At 36.5% G+C, this 22,305-nt stretch overlaps 1 protein-coding gene across 1 annotated transcript in view; it reads left to right on the top strand.

Moving 5' to 3' along the window:
• Positions 1–22,305, top strand: part of tmem178bb (transmembrane protein 178Bb) — a 114,196-nt gene that overhangs the window by 55,315 nt on the left and 36,576 nt on the right. The window contains exon 3 of the mRNA XM_017494888.3: positions 6,550–6,663. Within this exon, the coding sequence (XP_017350377.1) occupies positions 6,550–6,663 (114 nt within the window). The remainder of the gene's footprint in view (positions 1–6,549; positions 6,664–22,305) is intronic.

Here is a 22,305-nt window from a genome sequence, read left to right as displayed (position 1 = left end):
ACATTCTAACACCTTGATTTTTTTTCTCTGAAACCATTTGAGAGTTTCCTTTGCTGTATGCTTTGGATGGTTGTCCTGCTAGAAGGTCCACCCACGTCTCATCATCATCCTGGTGGATGGCAGCAGATTCGTTCCTTCAATTATATGAAGTCTGGCAGAACCATGCGATGAAAAACAGCCTCTCACGATGATGCTTCCACCTCCAAACTTCACTGTTGGTATAGTGTTTTAAGAGTGATGTGCAGTGCCACTTCTCCAAACATGGTGTGTAGTCTGACAACCAAAAAAGTTCAATTTTGCTCTCGTCTGACCAGACTACACTCTCCCAGTATTTCATAGGCTTGTCCAAATGAGTTGTAGCAAACTTTATACGAGCTCTGACATGCCTTTTCTTTAGTAATGGAGTCTTGCGGGGTGAGCGTGAGCAGGGGAGTGCATTGCCTATTGTTTTCCCTGTGTGGTCCTTGGCTCTTGTGTTACTCTTCTGACTATTCTTCTGACTCCCTGGTCAGAAATCTTGCGAGGAGCTCCTGTGCGTGGCCGGTTGATGAGTGATGTTGCTTCCACTTGCGGATAATGGCCCCAATGGTGCTTCCTGGACGATTCAGAAGTTTTGAAATACGTCTGTATTCCATCAATATGTTTCGAAACAATAAGGTTGTGAAGATCTTGGGAGAGCTCAATGCTTTTACCCATCATGAGATTTTTCTTGTGTGACACCTTGGTAATGAAAAGTCTTTTATAGACCATCAATTTACCAACCCAGCTGATATTAATTTGCACAGATAGGGGGTATAATTACTTATGGATTTCAGCTGGTTTCTTGCCTTACCTTGGAGAACTGCTTTTTCTCAGCATGGTCAATACTTTTTTCCTGTGTCTTTCCCCTTTGTTACACATAAATTTATTTATGGAGTTTAATGTTGGTAATTCTTTATATTTCCGGATTTCTTGAGTTAATACTGATGTCTGGTGAAAATTTCATATGAATAACCTCAATGGAAATGTATTTACCGGAAAAAATGTTGACGCGTTCAATACTTGTTTCCTCCACTGTATATATATAATTAAATGATGCTGTACCGATGAAAGGGTTCAGATAATTCTATTATGGAGAACATGTACATAAAAACAGTTATGTTTGTATATATATAAAAAAAATCATATGAAGCTACATGTTATGTGACATTAAAGCATTAATATAGATTTAGTGTTAAAACAAAGACCCATGTTTCCCTTTAAGGGAGGAGCTTAGAGCTGGTAATATGACTATCACATATTGATCAGTTTTGTGAGTAGTAATCAATCACAAGCAAAAAAAAAAAAAAAAAAAAAAAAACAGCCAATGGGTTTTGTAACTGTATACTCATTTATTATGCACTTGCTGAGGCACTGTGCAACATGATCCTGTCCATTTTGTGCCTCTAAACTGTTTCCATCCACAATGAGCCAGATGAACATAACATATGAGCTGTTATTAAAAATGGAGTAGCAAATTAAAAATCACCATACAGAGCATCCAAGGCAAGGTATACATCCAAAGTTCAAGGACAATTAATTCACCAGTTGTGTCTTCGAGGTGTATTTCAGAATCCAATACTAAGGAAGAGTTCCAGATTATTTGTTTATTTGGTTGAGCGATCCCATTAGCTGTGAAAAATGCTAAATCACTGTGAAAAATTATAAATCCTGCAGAATGTACATGAAAATATTTTGTGATTAGAAATAAGCATGGATCACATCCAACCATGAAAATAAAGATAATTTAAAAAAAAAAAAAAAAAGCCTCATCCATTAAGGATTGTAGTATGAGCTCCTGCGAATTTACCAGATCTTTTCTGTGGACTGATGTGAACAGGAACCAAAACAAGTACAAAACAATGTTGTTGGTCATGGCTATACAGAAATGTGACACCATTTTGTCAAAAAAAAAAAAAAACTCTAAACACAAACACACTGCTGGAACAAAAGCTGGATGGAAACTAGAGATGCTCTTTGGTCCTGTCTCAGCTGCACACCCACATGGATTTCTGTAGTGACTTCTCATTCATGGACTTATCCACATAAAGTGCAAAGATTTTGTATGTATTATGATATTTAAAAAAAAAAAAAAAAAAAATAGAGAACTGTGTCCACATTGGAAAGATTCTAAATTGCTGCCAGAACAATGTTTATTTTAAAAATGTTCCCATTGATATCAATTATTTCATTGTCACTTCATCACATATCTGTGATGACACGACACATGGTGTTTCTATTACAACCCTAAAGTTGATCATTTTCCAATAACAGAAAGTGTTTTACTCTTATACCAAAGCAATTTTTTAACAACTACAATTTTTAAAAGACATGTATTAATGAACAACTTAGTATAACACAACATTTGTGAAGATAGACCAAAATCCTAGGATTAATACACAAAGTAAGTTTAGCATACTATGCAAATTATCAAAAATTTGAGTGGGTGGAACCAAATGGTCCCAAAGGCAATTTTTATAGTTTGAGCAAACAAAATTATCTTAAAATAATGTTCACTGTACACCTTATTTTCCAAGAGATATGCTTGTGTTTGTGTGCACAAACATGAATAGTACCCCCAGTGGCCAATTTCAGTGAGATTGCATCAGATAGTAGTGGGGTCAGACCAGAAACTACCATTCATATTTCATGACCATAGCCCAGTGTTATCCCTGTCAAATGTCTGCTGAAATCTGATTGGCCGACTGCAGCCATGTTTTTTAAGTAATCAGGTCATCATGACAAAAAACCCCCAAACACTTACAGATTAGCACATAGATGCTGCGTACCAAATTTCAGCTCAATTGGACTTGAGAGGGACCTGAAACCTGAAAAACAGTTATCTGAGCTTAGATCCACCCTTAAGTTTGACCACACCCCAAACTTTGCATGTGACCTCAATTTGCCCTGTACTGTATATGTTTTTTCAAGTTTTGCATGAATCCATACAAGTAATCATTAGTTATAGCTGTTTGAGTAAATTAGGCTTCAACTCCTTAAACTGGATTAACATTTGGTGGTCATATTGTTTACAAATCTCAATATGATCAATTTGCATTACATTTTCATTTATTCATTTAGTGGACAAATTTATCCAGAGCAACCATACAAATTTTTAATTGAGTGCTAGAGCAAAGTGCACTAGTAGAGTAGAGTTATAAGAGCCAGTGTAAGTGCCGCCTTTTTTCCGGGGGGGGTGGACAAGTTAGGGGTTACTTAAGTGTTCATGGAAGAGGTGGGTCTTTAGCCGTTTTCTGAAGATAGTGATGGATTATGCTGTCAGATTGAGATTGAAAGTTCATTCCACCACTAAGGGACTGTCAGTTTGAACGTTCTGCAAAGTGACCTCATGCCTCGCTGAGTCAGCACCACCAGACATCGGGTCGGTAACTGATCGCAGGTTACGTGATGAAACATAAACCTCAGGGAGAGTGTTGAGGTAGAAGGGTGCTGTTCCAGACAAGATTTTGTATATGAGCATCAAGGCCTTGAATTTGATGTGGGTGGCTACAGGAAGCCAATGGAGGGAGATGAAGAGGGGAGAGGTGTGTGACATGGGTCTTTTGGGCTGGTTTTCAAACTGTGGTATAAAGTCTTTTTTGTCTGTTTTTTTTGTTTTTTGTTTTTTTGCACATGCATTAGGTTCTCCCAGAACAACAGACTTTCATCTAATATATCTAATCTGCCCTAATTGGGCTTTAATAAGCCTCTAATGAAGGAACAAGGACATAAACACTTGTAAGTGTCCAAAACAAACTCAGTTAGCAGTCCTGACCTAACACTGCTATCCCTGATGATCTTTCCTGTCCTAACTGAGATTTCTCTGGCTTTTCTCCAGGTCAGCTCAGACTTCAGGAAATCCATATAGTGAGGAATAGGAATGGTTTACACTCTGTCTGGATCAGCTTTGCTCCTCAAGGACAAGTGGTGAACGGGGTGATATTTTAAAGAGAAGAGAGCTGTCTTGCACACCACATGTAACATGAGATGTTGCAGAGCTCCCATTAGTGTATCTCCAGCAGCAGTCATGATGGAGTCATTAGCATAATTGCACATTGAATCGAAAAATGTCTAATTGCACAAAATATAAATGTGTAAGCATTTAAAATGTGTAAACATTTTATCGGTTTCAAAATGTGAAAAATGGCAGTAGAGGTTTTTGTTGCTATGCGATATCCATTTTCAAAGCAACACACTAATTAGTAATTAATCATTTTGGCACTGTTCCACATACTCTTAAGCACTGTTTTCTGGAAGGCAGGCATGAAACACAGGCCAAATGAGTGGACTGAAATTTGCTATTCAGGGTGGATGGAAGTGCTTGTGTCCAATCGGCAGAGTATTATAATTAACAGGCAATGATATCTTAGAAGCAAATGACTCCTGGCACATGCACTAGTGAGGTTTCCATAGACTATCATTATGTCTGTTAGTGTACTCTTTAGTGTGCATGTGTGTGTGCGCATGTGTTTGTGTGTATCTTTGTGGAAAACAAATTTCCCAACAAGGATAGGAAGAGAGTTGTGACCTTGTGGGGACATTTAGCTACTATAACATTTAGGAAAACTTTGTAGTGTTTAGAACCAAAACATTTCTTTTATTCACTTAGCAGACGCTTTTATTGAAAGCGACTTACAAATGAGAAAAGATACAAATTTCCCATTTCCCATTCGTCTCAGAGGTTACGTTTTTGTTTAGATCTACAGTGCCCTCCTCTTATATTGGCACCCTTGATAAATATGAGCAAAGACGGCTGTGAAAAATTTTCTTTATTGTTTAACCTTTTGATCTTTTGTTTTTAGAAAAAATCACAAAAATACTCTGCTCTCATTAATAAACAATTAATAAACAACACAGGTTTATCTTTGAAATTAATATATATATATATATATATATATATATATATATATATATATATATATATATATATATATATATATATATATATGTGTATCTTTGTTAAATATATGTATGCCACAATTATTGGCACCCCTATGGATTCATATGGGAAAAATATATTTGAAGTATATTCCCATTTGTCACGTTTCGTGACACAACGGAGATAAGGTAGGATGCAATCGCAGGTTGAATAACAGTTTTATTGAGAGACACACAGGCAGGTAAATCCAGAACGTGCTACAAAAACGTAATCCAGTAACATGCAAGGTTCAGGTGATCGGCAAACAGGCATAAACGAGGCAAGGCAGGAATCAACGTCATGGTCTCGGGATACAGGGTCGATACACCAAACATGAAACATAAACAGCAGCGAGGGACTGGTAGCGGAGAAACCAGCGTGAACTTAACAAACGAAACTACACATGACATGAACTATGAACTAAGTCTTAGTCTTAGTCTTAGTCTTAGTCTAAGACTATGAAACGAAACATGAAACTACGTCTATAACTGTGGTTATCTATCGTAAGGACTCTAAACTAATCGACTATCTAACTCATTCCGCGTTGTGTGCTGGGAGGCGCGCCATATATATGCGGAGATAATCAGCCTCGTAATGGCTGACGGCTGAGGACGATTCAGACACACGTGAGACTACAACCAATGACAGAACGGGGAGGAGACATGACAGAAATGTCACGATTGTCCACAAGGGAAAAGCAGGTGCTCGCGCACCTGCTCGTGCATGCGCGCTCACATGCTCCACAGCGCGCTGCTTAAAGGGGAACTCGTGACACCACTGATATTTTATATTTTTTTAGTACACCTGGGTGACTAGGAACAGGAAATTGGTCAACCGTGGCTTCCTGTTTCACAGGGGTATAAATATGAGGTAACACATAGGCCAAATTCCCTTAATCATTAGTCTAGTACAGTATATTGCCATATATACACCGTATTGCTGTATGAATAAAATAGTGTAAAAATAGTTTTGTTAATTTGGTGTGCTCTCTTGCAAAGAAAATGTGCTCACAGTTTGAAATATAAAGTGACCAAGCACTCATCTTCCATGCTTATAGCACACTTTAATTTAATTAATAATCTGCCCCATAGATAAAAATCGAGATAAGCAACGTCACTGATTAAGATAACAGCTAATCTAATGTCCTGTGAAAAAAGGTTTTGTGGACTGTAAAGTGACCAAACTCCAACCCACAATTCTCATGCAGTGTCCTGAGTAGTCCTTCTGAATCGCAATGTACACAATTCTGGTACAAAATTACTCCTCAATACGCATAACACGTCACTAAACTCTGAACACGGCCCGGTATGATGAAACCCAAAGCCATGGCAGAAGAAGCACTTGTCAAAACAGATGCTATAAATGGCTTACACTTACACTGTAATCATTTTTTTTTTTTTAAATTTACAACCACTGGCTTTAGGAAAGGAAACATAGTAATAGTTTTTCCTATAGCGCTATAGCTCTACAGATGAATGTTATTGTTGTATTGTTGTAATATTTATTGTAGGAGTATACCTGATAGGGACTCTCTTATTTAAACTGAATATAACCTGTCCAACGTGGTTGACTATTATGTGGTCTTAAAACTGTCTCTCTCTTTTTGGTTCTAGGTTCCATTGCACGATGCTCCTATATCAAATACCACTACTCCTCAGCAACGATACCCAAGAATCTGTCCTACAACATCACCAAGACCATCCGACAGGATGAGTGGCACTCCTTGCGTGAGTATTCATAAATTTTACAGTCGAGAGTAATATGTAATTCTAAAGACTGAAAATGTTCCAGAGAAACCTTGGAGGAAAAGCAATGAATGGTTTTTATGATTATGACTAGCTAGAAAGCTATACCATTTATAGCTTTTCATGGTTTGCTGAAACCCAAAACGATCACTCTGGCTGATTACACATCCTAAATATTTAAACCCTGTACAAATCCTTGTACAAATTGTTTTGTTCTTCAATGAAGGCTATTGTATTAGGTGAAACAGGGCTAAAAAAACAAACAAAAAAAACAAACAAAAAAGAACTGAAACTAGTGTACAACCACTAATTCTCAGTTTATCCATTAAATGATGTCATCTCTGCCCTGCTCATGGAAGTACTTAATACTTAACATCCAAAAAAATAGGTAAGGAGCTGAGAGAACCACTATCTAGTTGAATATAGTCTGGTAGTGAGTTCCCAGTAGATCCAACCCAATCAAGAAACAGCCATTTGTTGTTCCTTCTAAATAGGACACAAGTCTCAAGTCCCAAATATGCCTTACTAACCCATTTTCTTTTCCCTCAGCAAAAGTCCAAACAGCTATTAAAAGTTTCAGTGGATTAAAACTGCAACAAAGCCTCTTTTAAGTCTCATAAATCATCTCCATAATTGCAAATGGACATCAGCAATTAAATGACAGCTATAGATAGGAAGGATTTATGCTATCTCTAAAGATACACACTATAAAGTATATATATATATATATATATATGTGTGTATACACACACACACACACACACACACACACACACACATACATACATACATTCTTACATACATACTTACATACATACACACACATGCGCACACTGGAAAGTGCAGATATATTAAAGTAGTCTCAGATATTATTTCTCAGAGACTTATGAATACCGCCTACTTAACCTGCTTGTTCTGCTTGTCCATTAAATTGCTATTTTAATAATCCATTTTCTTTAGACAAGCTCATAAATGAATCAAAATGTACATGAAAAGGCACAAAAAGTCAACTGAGTGTCTGCATTACAATTTTGTGGCCTTGACTTAGTATCTAGTGTTTCCTATATATTTTAGTAAATAAACATATATAAAATTTCAAAATGTGTCACCTAATCAGAGTTGAGCTTACAGACTTGTCCGACTACAGCATCGAAGAATGGAAAAATTTGTAATAATATCAATTCATCAACAATGCAATACAGCTAGCTTAATAATCAACATAGAAAGAACAGGACCCGGGTTCTCCTATGAATAAAATATTGCTATACTGCTTAGCAGTCAGGAGTTGTAGCCCCACGTTGGGTCATAATTTAAAAGAGTAAAAGTAGATTTAAGTCTTCTTGGAGAAGCCAGTCCACTGGTATGTCAGAGATCTTCCTATAGAGTAAGCATGTGGTTGGGAGCAACCTGGTGGCAGGACTAACGGAGACAGTGGACAGGACAGGATAACACATGCCCTCAAACTGTCAGACAATTACTACACTCCAGTGAGCCACGAAGATCAGCCTCCATCCAGCGACAGGACAGACAACACTCCTTTAACCTCAGAGCATTTAGCAACTCTTTCTCTAACTATCTTAAAGCTGGTTTATGCTTTCTGTATTGTGTGTTGAGTGAATGAGGCATATCATCTCAATATCATAAAACATTTTATACTCACTTCACTATTTTTCGAGTGGTATGGCTGTAAATGCACTGAGAAATTATACTTAAGTGAAAGAATAGATAATGTGTTTAAAAAATTACTAATTAAGGAAGTGAAGGTATTCAGCCAAACGTGTACTTAGGTAAAAGTAAAAAAAATTTTAAAAAAAATTAATACTCAATTATTAAAAGCAAAATGTTTTTATCTGTTAGAAGATTATTTTTGTTTTAAAGGAGCGATGCTCTTTTGTCTCAAAACATCCTTTAATCTCTGTAAGTTTGCTGATCATATGTATGATTAACACCACGAAGTCTGCTAATGAATTAATAAGAAGTAAAATATCATGTACATAACCAATATTTGCCATTAGGCTAAAATTTGCAAGTCTAACCGAATATTAGCAAAGGAAACAGGCTAGCTTAGTAAAATATAGCCAGTTAATGTCAGCAAATTAGCAGAACTTACCTTAATATGCTTTTTATATTAAATGGAGTTTCTGCCTTCTAGGGAGGCAATTTTTTATAAAGTCTTTGCTTACACCATCAGATTTTATCATTATTACCCAAGTAGAGCCAGGGGCGCTTACCCTCAAGTTCAACACTGCAGTCTGATAGCCATGGAGTTAACAACACTGTGTAGCATGAGAAGGACATCACAGTTGGCGAGTTGGCATGGTTTTCTCATCTCATTCTCATTTTTTTGCTTGGCAGAGTCTGATTGAATAAGTGTATCATGTTCAGGGCCGTTCCATACGGTATAGATTTTTTTTCCACCTCAGCACTTGTGAGTAGGGAATAAGGGCAAAAAGATCTCCCCTCAGATCAAAGCTGTACCAAGACAAAACAGCCAAGTGCAATTCTGCTACTATTTTCTTGGTAAGAAATGAATGCTCCAGTGCCAGAGTGAATAAAGCAGCAGAACAGGGGTTGTGAAATTCAAAATTGGTATTTTAAATCCACGTTGATCCAGAACTGTGGTAATGTCAAACCACTGGTCTGTCCCATTTCTTATAACCCAGTTTTGTGGATGTGCACTATTTATTTCACCCAACTTCAATATAAATAGGCCACCTCACCCAACTACTAATTAAATCCAACTGATTCAATTCATATCCATAATAAATAAAAACACAATGCGGTTGTGAATACTAAACATGAATGAACAGAAGCTGATGTATTATTAGCAGGGTTGGGAGGGTTACTTTAAAAATTTATTTCGTGACAATGTTACAAATGACTTCATGAAAAATTTAATCAGTAACGTAATCAAGTATCACAATATGAAAGTAATGTAATCGGATTACTTTTGCATTACTTCAAGGCCATATATGTAAATAAAATCAAGAGAAAAGCAATATGATCTAAAATACTTTTATTAGAGCTTATTTTAGCACTTAAAACATGTTCAATGTTTGTATTTGTTTTAAGAAAAAAAAGAAAGAAAGAAAGAAAGAAAAGATCGCTGTGGGTAACATCAGAAAAGCTAGGGTGACCATATTCTGGTTTACCAATAACAGGACACTTTTATTTGTATTTGTTATTTATTTATTTATTTATTTATTTATTGGGGGGGGGGGTCTTAGCGTTCAAAATAGTGTTAGTATGAATGCAGACTTTAATACACTGAAAAACACACACTATTAGCATCACATAAAGCATCACATAAATATATATCGATAAAACTGGTTTCACTGTACCGACATTTAACATTTTTTCCTACATTTTTTTGAATGTCCATGGAATAAAATAAAATATCAGATGCCACGAGTGTACCTTCAGCTATCATGGACACACTTGAATGACCATGTAATACAAAGAAATGCGATAACATGAAATGAAAAATTACCTTATATGGCCATGGGCATTGTTTTGACTCAGGACAGCTTCATTTGTTGCTATTGTCAAGCAACTGTTTGATGCCGTACACAACAGCGCTTCACCTTCATGCGTTCGCTGAAATGAGGCTAATGGTTGAGAGGCAGTAATTTGGCCAATAGTTGCTGCAAGCCTTTTTATAATCAACCAATAGGTGTGCGAGAATTACAGAGAGGGATTAAAGCAATGCAAATATGCGCACACATAATGCAGTATTAGACCATAAGCACATCATAATGAAGCTAAAACCATATCCCAGACATTTTCTCAAATTTAGATCCTTTTTTTAAGGTCCGAAAAAGAGGACCTGTCCGGAAAAAAAAGACGTATGGTCACCCTAACAAAAGCATTTCAGAGAACAATTTGTGTTAATCCTGGACCAGGAGGTTGCTCATGTGAGTCACGACTGACAAGAGAGAACCAGAACTATAATCAAGCAGTTGTCTATATTGTGTTATGTCAAAAGATTAAATGAAGAAAATCGTAATCCTCATAGTATTACCATTTTTTACAAAATGTAATCTGATTACTTTGTTTTTTTTTTGACGTAATTGTAACTGTAACTGATATCAGTTTTTGTATCCTGATTACGTAACTGCGGTTACATGTATTCCATTACTCCCAAGCCTGTTTATTAGTTTTCATACATATAATTAACCAACCCCAAACATGCAAGTTGTCAGCCAGTTATTTCTACAACTAAAATTTTGATGTAAAATCTATCATTAAAATCTAATCATATGGCATTAAAATACATTTAAACAGCACACATTAATTTGGGAATTAGAGAAGTTAATTAGAGATCACCAAACCTCTTAGATCATTTTACGCTCTCTTTTGATCATTTCTTATGAATCAGAATATTCTGAACAGTGTTTTTATTTTTTTATTTTTTTATTATAATTTTTTTTTTTACATAACTTGAATATGGCCATAATTAAGCCATATTAAGAACTGGTGACTTAAGTCCAAAAGTTACATGTGGACAAGTTACGGAAAGTTACAGGTATTCGAAGTCAGGGTACGGAAGTGGCTTAAGCCAATTTCGTTTATGCCCTATTCAGATTATGCATGTTACTTATGTGTAGTTGAATTAGTTGAATAGTATGTATCTTGAATTTTTCCTGATTCATTTGGTTGTATTTCTCTGTAAATTGTCAGACAGGATGTTACTGTAAACTTCTGAATCCATTCTGTTGCTACCATCATGAGTTCCATCATCAATAAAGATTAGTGAACCTGTTCCAGAAGCAGCCATGCAAGCCCAATCCACTACCTCCACCATGTTTCACAGATGAGCTTGTATGTTTTGGATCATGAACAGCTCCTTTCTTTCTCCACACTTTGGCCTTTCCATCACTTTGGTAGAGGTTAATCTTGGTTCTAGAACTTTTGTGGCACATGTCTGTATTTCTTTGTGAATTCCAATCTGGCTTTCTGATTCTTATTGCTGATGAGTGGTTTGCATCTTGTGGTAAGTCCTCTATATTTCTGCTCTTCTTCACACTGTGGATTGGTACACCTTCACTCCTGCCCTGTGGAGGTTGTTGGTGGTCACTAACTGCTGTTTTGGGTTTTTCACGCAATGTATCACACAATGATTCTGTCATCAGCTGCTGTTGTTTTCCTTGGCCGACCCATTTTGTGTCTGTTGCTCAGTACACAAGTGGTTTATTTCTATTTCAGGACATTCCAAATTGTTTTATTGGCAATGCCCAATCTTTATCCAATGCCTCTGTATGATTTTCCCTCTTTTCTCAGCTTCAAACTGGCTTGCTTTTCTCCCATAGACAGCTTTCTGATTTTCATGTTGGCTTATCTTTTTTAACAACAAATGCAGTCCTTACAGGTGAAACTGAAAGCTAAAACAAGGAGTAGATATTCAGAGCTATTTATTGTTTAAACAATCACACACCTAGGTAACAAGAAACACCTGTCAGTCACATAGTTTTGCTTGGCTACAAGTCTGATACAAAATGTGCTATGTTCTATGTCGTTTAACACATCTACATATAAAGTACCAGGAAATAAAAGCTAAAATTCTAAAAACTCTTCTCATATTCATCTTTGATCTCAAAATCAAATGTCCTCAGTCTACAGCAAAAACAACTGAATTGACCTTGCCATTCCAATAGTTTCAGAGCGGACTGTATGAATTTATGAACAAAAATACATACAGTCAAAGAATTGCAGTACAAAGAATTGGCCAGAGCAAGGGCATTATGCCGGGTGAAAATTGGTGGAGTAAATGCAGCAACCATGCCAGATGAAATTGGAAAGGCTGTGTTTCCAAAATTAGTACATTAAAAAACCACTTGTGCAAGAACTCATTGTGTCTGGACATAAGACATTGACTGTACTGTGAAATATAAAACAATAGAGATTTTCAGTTCCAACCAACATTTTAGTTTTGGAAACTTCTTACAATCTGCCTAAAATTAATTGGAAGGGAAGACCCACAGGGACCTCAGCCTGATCTCAGCTGAGTAAGTGAACTGAATTAATGTTAGATAATTTAGGTTTGTATGTATTAAAATACTATGTGTCTGATTTATAATTTCTTTTTTTTCTGAATTTATTTCTCACTATACACAGCAAAATCACCAGTGTTGATTTAACATCCACAGTGTTGAATTTACACCCTACAGTGTTTATATAAGTCCATTGGACTCAAATAAGCACGCTTGGTGTTAATTCAACACTAGGGATTTTACTGTGTACTGTAACTATAGCATGACCATAGACTTTTTTTCATCTCTGATGAGCACAGTTGGCTACAACAGTCCAACCTGATCTCATGGGAAATCCTTGAATTTGATCAAACAGATGCAATGTTGGATTATGTTCAATTTCAAATGTAGAGGTGAGAAAGGGTACAAAAGCTAATCCCATCCCTAACCCTATCCTTAAGCTTTTCATGCACTTTCAGTCATGCAAATGCATTCAAATGTCGGTGTCTTTTTAGGGACTTGAGTTATTTGAGTGCAATTGGTGCAGTTGCATTTTTTGCCCAAATGTGGAACCTCATCATTTAGCAGTCTAAGGCAGAAAATACAGCTTGATTTAATTTACAGTTTACAGTTATTTAATAATATGTGTGTATGTCCCTGTTCAGAAAAAGTGTATTTTCTCACCCATCTTAGCACAGACTACCACTGGAAATCTTGAACTCACTGATTCATCTGATCCTCTGTATGTGAGAGGAATGACTCTTGGTCATGACTCATACACTGATTCACTGAATGCAAGAGGATTTGATCTCGATATGCTAATTTAAATGACAAGAATTCACTGATTCAATGGGTGTGGATCAGGCTTGGCACATACTTGTAATAGATTTAACAAAAAAAAATGCAGTTTTATATATATCAGACATGAGTAGAGTTACTGCTGACACAGATAACAACTATTATACTATTATTATTATACTGTTATTTCATCACTGGTTCCTATCACAAAACTTAAGTCTGAGAGAGTGATAATATTGTCCTATCATCTAGAATGTGCATACTTTGACCCTCAGAATGGAAGGTCCGTCTCAGAGTAAAGCTAGCATCAAGCTGAGATGTTTAATGTCCTTATTACCAGCAACGCTGACATGCCGTTCTTCATCCAAACAGACGATACTGCCATGATGGATGAGCTGTCATGTGACGGCAGAACCTGAATGGAAAAAATAAAGACCAAATAAACAAAAGCAACCACTTTTTTTTGGAGAGTGACACACTGCTGAGTGCAAAATCAATGGCCCAGAGGGTTAGAGGTTCAAAAAGCCTTGGTAAAAAAGATAGAAGGGTGAGAATCTCTCTAAGTTAGAAATCAAGGAGGAAGAGAAGAGAGAGAAAAAGTGACAGAGAGAGAGCTCATGACTGACAGAGCAGTATTAGAGCATATACAATAGTTTTACAAAAAGGCGCACAGAACCCTTGGCCAGAATACGTGGCATTGTCTTACACAGTGTCTGGTCACTTCTGAACTGTTGTTGTTCTTATTTGGATGACAGGCTAAAACTTTCATGAAGAGCATGAAATTGCTCAATGGCTTATTTGAACTATTCCCACAATACATTTCTACAGATTCTGGAGTGGCATCAGCCAAACTTCAAAACCTGCAACATGTACACAGAACTCATTTGTAGCTGTCTGTCAAACTACTAGAAGCAGGTTTGGTGCTGATAAACTCGCATTTAAAACCTTTCTTTTTATTACAGCCAAATATAAAACTAAAAAGTTATTATACACTCTATCTTTATGCATGCACATGCTTACATCTTTTGGTTGCACAGAGCTAGTGTACAGTAAATTCATTAGAACCCAATTAATGCTGGGGATTTTTTTTTTCTGTTTCTCTAGGTCTCTGAGGGAAGAGGCCTAAATACTGCTGCTTAAGGAATTTACAGAATCAAAGGAAATGCACAAAATGAGCTGTCAATAATATGACACGGAATAACTAGGCATAATGTTAAAATTGCCAATCTACACTAATTATTCCTCTGAAGGTTTAAGGTCCTCACATCTCAGCATCCTGATCAAAAGAACAGTACAATGTCAGTTGTCAACTTGAATACTGGTCAATTAGGATTGATAGATTTGAGCATTTTGAATGGATTTACCGTTCTAAAGCCTAAAATCCCATTTTGCAGTATATGCCAGAGACAACTGATGGAGGTCATTACCACATTAATGTAGGATTCTCACATCATACTCCAGAAACAAGAGTGAGAATATTTGCACAAGTGCCCAGTCTCTTAAAATGTGTGCCATTTTCCTACTTGAATCCATATTGGAGTCCAATTCTGGGCTCATTTGGGGGAGACCATATTTGCAGGTTTGCGTTCATATAGAATTCCTTCCCAAACATGGATTTATTACACAATTAGATAGTCATTAGTTTTGCTGCTTTTTTAAATTTTCCTTTAGTGTTAACATTCAAGTATTGAAGAACAGCGCTTTTTGGATGCAGGAATTCATGCATTCGAAGAGTCATTTTCATATACTGTAAAATGTTCTCAATGCAAGCAACTGCACCACAAAGGTGAGCTAATTAACTAATTACTGCCTTAGATTCTACAGAAAAAGATTTTATACTATTAGCAAGTTTCCTGCTACTGTGTGCCCCAGTGTGGGTTATACAAAATTTATCTACAGCTCTTAAATTAGGTGCCAAGTTAAATGAATGCACCCACAGAAAAGCAAGAAGGACCAGTTATTTTAGTTATTTAATGACTTTCACCTACTAATAAGATTTACAGATGTGAGCAGAACTAAAGTCACATAGCTATGGCTATAACTGATATGGGGGTTAGAGGAATGGGCCATGCAGGCCTAAACAAAACACACAGCAGTACAGTAAAAATGAAAATATAAACTGTCTACAGATGGATCTTCAGAAGCATTTTTTGTGGCTTGTTTAGTAGTGGTATATGAAGGCAACTGGATTCACTAAGTGTGTAACAATTTCAGTAAGTGGTATCTGTGAAAACTAGACATCTGTGTACATCATACCCGAGCAATCTGAGTAGAGGAATTCGCTTTTTAATTCTAAAGGTTGAGTTTTGAGAGCTTATTATATTTAAGGGCTGATACAGCAAACATTTAAGATGTCTATGTAAGAGATTATATGAGCTAGAAATAAAATCCCAGGTATATGACTGAGCCAAACAGGATTATTTTCTGTTTCCTGCATTGTTTATCTACTGCCTCATACAAATGAGTAAATTCTTCATGACCAGTCAGTGAAAAAGAAAAGTTTTGCTTTCCCAGTGTCTTAACATACAGTGCTGTGAAAAAGTATTTCTTCTGTTTTATATATATCATACTAAATAGTTTAGACCTTTAAACAAACACAAAACAAAGCCAACATGAGTAAACACACAATAAAGTTTTTATTTATTTATTTATTTTATTGAAGCAAAATAAAAAATTTATCCAACACCTATCACCCATGTGAAAAACTAATTGCCCCCTTAAACTTAAAATCAGGTTGTGCCACCTTCAGCAGCAACAACTGCAACCAAACACTTCCGATAACTGGAGATCAGTTTTTCACAGCACTGTGGTGGAATTTTGGCCCACTCTTTACTGAACTGCTTTAGTTCAGTCACACTGGAAGGTTTTCGAGCATGAACTGCCTGTTTACGGTCCTTTCACAGCATCTCAAATGATTCAAGTCAAGACTTTGACTAAGCCACTCCAAAACTTTTTTAAATTTGCTTTTTTTGAGCCATTAAGAGGTGTACTTACTCCTGTGCTTTGGATCATTGTCTTGCTGCATAATCCAGTTACGCTCGAGTTTCAACTTACTGACTGAAGACCGGATATTCACCTTTAGGATTTTCTGGAATAGAGCAGAATTCATGTTTCCCTCAATTACTGCAAGTTGCCCAGGCCCTGAAGCATCCCCACACCATCACATTTCCACCACCATGCTTGACTATAGGTATTATACTCTTTTTTGGAATCCTGTGTTTGGTTTTTGCCAGATGTAACAGGACCCCTGTCTTCCAAACAGTTCCTCTTTCAACTCATCAATCCACAGAACATTCTCCCAAAAGGTTTGAGGATCATCAAAGTGTTTTGGCGAAATTCAGATGAGCCTCAATGTTTTTCTGGGTTAGCAGTGGTTTTCACCTCACCACTCTTCCATGGATGCCATTTTTGCCCAGTGTCTTTCTGATAGTGAAGTCATGAACAGTGACCTTTATTGATGCAAGAGAGGCCTGTAGTTCCTTCGATGTTGTGCTTGGGTTTTTTTGTGACTTGCTGGATGAGTTGTTTCTGTGCTCTTGGAGGAACTTTCGAAGGTTTGATACTGTGCCTAGTTTATCCAGTTGGAGATAAAGGTTCTCACTGTGGTTCTTTGGAGTCCCAGAGTCTTTGAGATAGCTTTGCAACCCTTCCCAGATATATATCAGTCACCTTCTTCCTCATCATTTCTGGAATTTCTTTCAACTTTGGCATAGTGTGTTACTGGGTAAGACCTTTTAACCAGCTTCATGCTGTTGAAAAAGTTCTATTTTCACTACTGCAGAGTGTGATATCACAAATAAATTATGTGTAAATTCAATGCTGAAAATTGTAAAAAGTTCAACCCCTATCCAATATTATTCGCATTGATTACTGATCTGGAAAGTTTATAGAATTCAATGACTGACAAATGTATAAACTTTTTATGTGTCATTGAGCAGTGATCTATAAATTTAGGATTATCACCAGCACAGTAGGTAGCATTGCTGCCTTATAGATCCAGGGTCCAGGAATCTATCATGTGCTCTAATCACTGTCTATGCAGAGTTTTGCATGTTTTCCCTATGCCCATTTGTGTTTCCTCCAAGTACCCCAGGGTGTGTACCTGCCTATGCTGGGAACACTGGGTGAGAGGTGGGAATATACTCTGAATGAGATGCCAGTTCATCTAAGGTATCTTACACATTTATATGTACACAGATATTTGTACTTATTCACACCAGGGACAAGTTAGTTAAAGTCGCTGATCTACCCACCAGCATGATTTTGGGAATTGTGAAATAGCTGGAGAATCTGTGTATAGAAACTCTATACACAGTAACCTAGTCTCAGGATGGAACCAGGGACCCTGGAGCTGTGAAGCAGTAATGTTACCCAGATGCCAAAAATTCTTAACTTGGCATGAAAATTATTTAATTTTCATTTTAGTGAACCATTCTTGGAATTGGTGATTCAGTGATATACCCATCATAGACAGATGGTCTGAGGACCATTGTCACAGAACCAGTCATTTCTGAAACTTTGTTTTATGACTATAAACCGTCTCCCAGGAAGGAGTTAAAGCCATCACCAGTAGCACACCAGGGATTACATTAAGGGACTACTAATCACACTTAGGGATGAACACACATAAGGCCAAACTGATGCTTAGTCATTAAAATGTAGGTGCAGTATGACCCCACCTGATGTCCAGCATAAGTAAGGAATAATGGCACATGCTGTTATAGGAACAATTTGACAATAAGTTGGTGTGATGCCAAGACCACCCCACAGATTCTTATATTTATTTCCTTTAACAGCACATTCCAAAGTCTTTTATTCCACTTCTACCACAAAAATTGGCCAACAATTACATTTTTGTATTTAACAAAGAATAACATGTCATACTTTATCAGTTCATGGTTACAGTTTGAGACGAGTTAGTTCCTGTTATAATAGCTTATGTTAAAGCAGCTATAAACAATTGTTCCCTAATCATCCTCTCTCCTTTTTTCTCTCTTGAAGTTAATAAGACCAAAAAAAAAAAAAACACACACACAGCTGCTTGTCAAGTCTGCTTGTCAAGACAAACCAGAAAAAGTGTCAAATCTTCTGTCCTGAAGACCTTCTAGTGTCAGAAAACCTACTGACTTTTTGCAAAGCACTGACACTGGAGTCTCCTTCCGTAAATGTTAAATAAGCATCTCCATACCAAAAACTTCACCAGATGAATGCTCATATATTTTGTCTTTCCTATATAATAACACATTTTTCCATTTGTTTATTATTAAGCTTAGATTGCATCAAGCATCCACCAAGCGTCTAATATAAGCTTAAATTGTAAACCGATCTGCTGAATATAAGCTTATCACAGCACTTTTATTATTATACTGTTATACATCTGACACTTAACCACACTAGAACTGTGTGCTGGTCGGCACTGCACTCTCTCTTACTGTGCCCAATGTCCTGTTTTAGTAATTATTGTACGCTCTTGTGGGATTTGCACACATGCAGTTTATGTAGTCCTGTGTAGGTCTTATTTAGATCTGTGTAGTCTCATGAAGTTGTCTGTTGTTTTATGTAGCACCTGGAGGAATGTTGTTTCATTTCACTGTGTACCGTACCAGCAGTATATGCACGATGTATATGTCACAGTGTGTATGACAATAAAGCCACTTGACTTCAAGTCATTGTGAATCAACATTACTATAGAAGTAACACATTCATTCAAAACTGTGATTTGCTTTGCAGCCAGAAGCTTCTGACCAATCAGATTTGACAGACTACACTGTGGTATAAACTTGAGAGTGCACTTGTATCTTCCACAAAAAGCCACAGACACTTCCATTGCTGTTGTCTTCATGCGCTATTACTAGTGAATTACTCAGCACTGTAATTGAGTACGCCCATCTGTAATGACAACATTCCAGGCTGTAATTTAGTCTCTTTACCCCAGATTGTGATACTCAGAGGAAATAGCATGTTGAGAGTAATTAACTGTCACTGGTATAATCAGCTACTGTTAAGGTACGATAAAGCAATTTATTCAACACTGAAGCAGATCTTGATATTATAGTAGTAGTATCACACTGTATCTAAAATATCAGTGCGGAAGTGCAAATTCATCCTCCCTAAAACTATTCATTTGTCCTGTGCCACATTTCAGCTGAAGCTCCCTGCATCGACTTGATTTCATTTCCCTTAGACAAGCCTTTTCCACAAGCGTTTTGCATTAGTAAGTAATGAAAATAGAAAGTGGTCTCAAAAGATATCTGTGCCTAACATCATTTCAGCTGCAGGAGAGAGGGTATGAGGCAATGGAGAGGTGATGAAAATGATTTGGTGTGATATTTCCAAGAAACAGCCACAAGATTGCCATGTTCTGTCTTCTGTGCGATATCCACAACCTTTCTGAAGGCTGAGTCATGACAATCAGGACGGGAATCTTGAGATATCCTGCCTCCAAGCTCTTTGACTATTGTTTCTCAAAAAAGATGAAGAAAAAGTTGATTATATGCATTAGCACACAGTCTGAGATCGACAAATGCCAGGGTTTCTAACTGGGTTTAGGTGGAGAGCCTTAAGCCATTAGTGAAAATGCTGTATTGATTGCCAGTATATGGCATTTCCTTTTGTAACTGAAGACTTGAGGCTTCTGTTATTATGCTGGAAGTCTAGTTATAGCACATGTGACTGTAAGGTGCAAAGATCCAAACAAAGTAAATATGTATATGCTTTAATGCCTGTGGATTTTTTTCTCAGTGCAATAAATAAGGAAATGAGAGGGTGGGTTGTTATAGGAAAATATACACAACTTAATTTGTTATTTTTTTTTGTATCACATCTCTTACACCACAAGCAATTTGCCAAGGATGATAAGTTTTTTATATTAATAAAAAATTACAATATTATTTTATCCATTTATAGTTTAACATTTTAAAAAATATTGTCAGTTACATTATAACAGCTGTAAAGAGTTCCCTCATCACTATCTAATAGGACAGGAGAAAAAAAATGCAGTTTGTCATGTTACCAAGAAACCACAATGCACAAAGTCCTCTGTCCTGAAGACAATCCTACATCAGAAAACTAACTCTGACTGTTACAAAGCGCTGACACTGGAGACTCCTTCCAAAAAGTGCTAAGTAAATGTCTCTTCAACAAGAAAACCATATCAACAATTACACACATGCTTTGTAATCCATGCAAGTAGAGTGCTCCATCACACAAGTGCCTGTTAAGCGGTCACTAAAATAGAAATTATACCGCATTAGAAATACCACATTGATGTAAACCTTGTATCTGGAAATACTGTCAGAGTTGCTGTTTAATTAACAGTTAATTAAAAATTAATCAACACCTTCTGACCAATAGGAATCAAAGTATTTAACAGAGCTGTGGTGTAACACTATCATTTATATTCCAGTTGCAATAGTTATCAGTTTGGTAAATCATCTATTGGCTGAAAGAAAATAAAGGGTAATATATAAAATGGATTTTCATCATTATGCAGCACAGAGTGCACAGATACTAATCACTTCAATTCAATTCCTAAACATTAGTTGCTGATTGTTCATCCATTTTCAGATGCTGCTTTTCTTCAACTATGGGATAATCATACTCATCTACACTTAATATACACAATGGTAGTTGAGGATAAAACCTTCAAACTGTAAATAGTCGAATGATACACAAATCTGAGAGTAATGTAGTACAAGTGCTCCACTGCTGAATTATTATTTATGAGTATTTGTTCTTATCATATACACATTTGAAGATATTTCTTAATCCACTTGAAGGAGAATTAGCATGCCTTTCATTTGACGCTTCCGTGGTAAGATAATGTGTGGCATATTATGTATAAAAGTAGAGAAATAAATCACTGATTTCCTTACTTAACTAAATATTGTGTATGTTTCTTGAAATACCAGGTCTAGTGTACTGTATGTTGCATGAAAATGTATGTTCAGTTTAAGTTAGTTTAAGTTGATTTACTTTTTAAATACTTGTAAAACGTTTGCTCATTTTGCTTTAATGTAACTCAAGTAATACTTTCGTAGGGTTTTTCCCCCCAACTTTCAAGTGAAGTCTATTCAAGTGAAGTCAAGACATCACAAATCATGCCTAATTATCATGAGGAAGAGAGAGGGGGGATTAACATCCAGACAAAGCTAATAGTCCTGAATCAATAAGTCTCATTACACACATACATGTGGGGTATTTCAGTTTAGTATAAGAACAGACTTTTCATGTCAAATTGTGAGTTCACATCTGAATTTAGTTTTCTTTTTGGTTTGTGCTGACCTCATGAATAACCTTGAAAGAGATATTTGCTTAAATCATTAGGCTTTTGATTATTTGCTCTGTTCTGGGATTACTGGTTAAGGCTAAATTCTATCAAACACATTTATGGTATAGGTTTATTTAAGAGCTCCAAGATGAACTTCTGTACAAATAATATATTTTGTTCAGATCAAGCATGGTTATGCCAAGGCTGTTTCTGAAGATGCTGTGTTTTTCATTTCTTGTGTTCTGATACAGCGTGTCACTGCGAGTGAACACACCAAGTTCAGAGGTGATAGCACTTCCAGACAGAGGAGCCTTTACGCCTCATTCCTTGTATTATCTCTTCTCTCCTGCCTCCTTTTCACAAACTTATACTAAGTATTTTCAATCAGCAGAGTTGAGCTGGTGAAACTTATCTGATGGTATGATTCTCCTGGTAAAAACCTTATCTGAAGATTCTTTAAGGACACAATAAAAATCAGTGTCTGAAGATCAATACCAGCCTCCTGGTTCCTGAGTCATTGTTGCTGAATTTCAAACAACTTGGGGAGAAAAGTTGGAAATAAAGTCACCTGATTATTTTTTTCAACCT

This window comes from Ictalurus punctatus, chromosome 19 (assembly GCF_001660625.3).
Source record: "Ictalurus punctatus breed USDA103 chromosome 19, Coco_2.0, whole genome shotgun sequence".
In the NCBI taxonomy this organism is placed as follows: domain Eukaryota; kingdom Metazoa; phylum Chordata; class Actinopteri; order Siluriformes; family Ictaluridae; genus Ictalurus; species Ictalurus punctatus.
The sequence above is the reverse complement of the archived record's forward strand: the minus strand, read 5'-3'. Positions and strand labels throughout refer to the sequence as shown.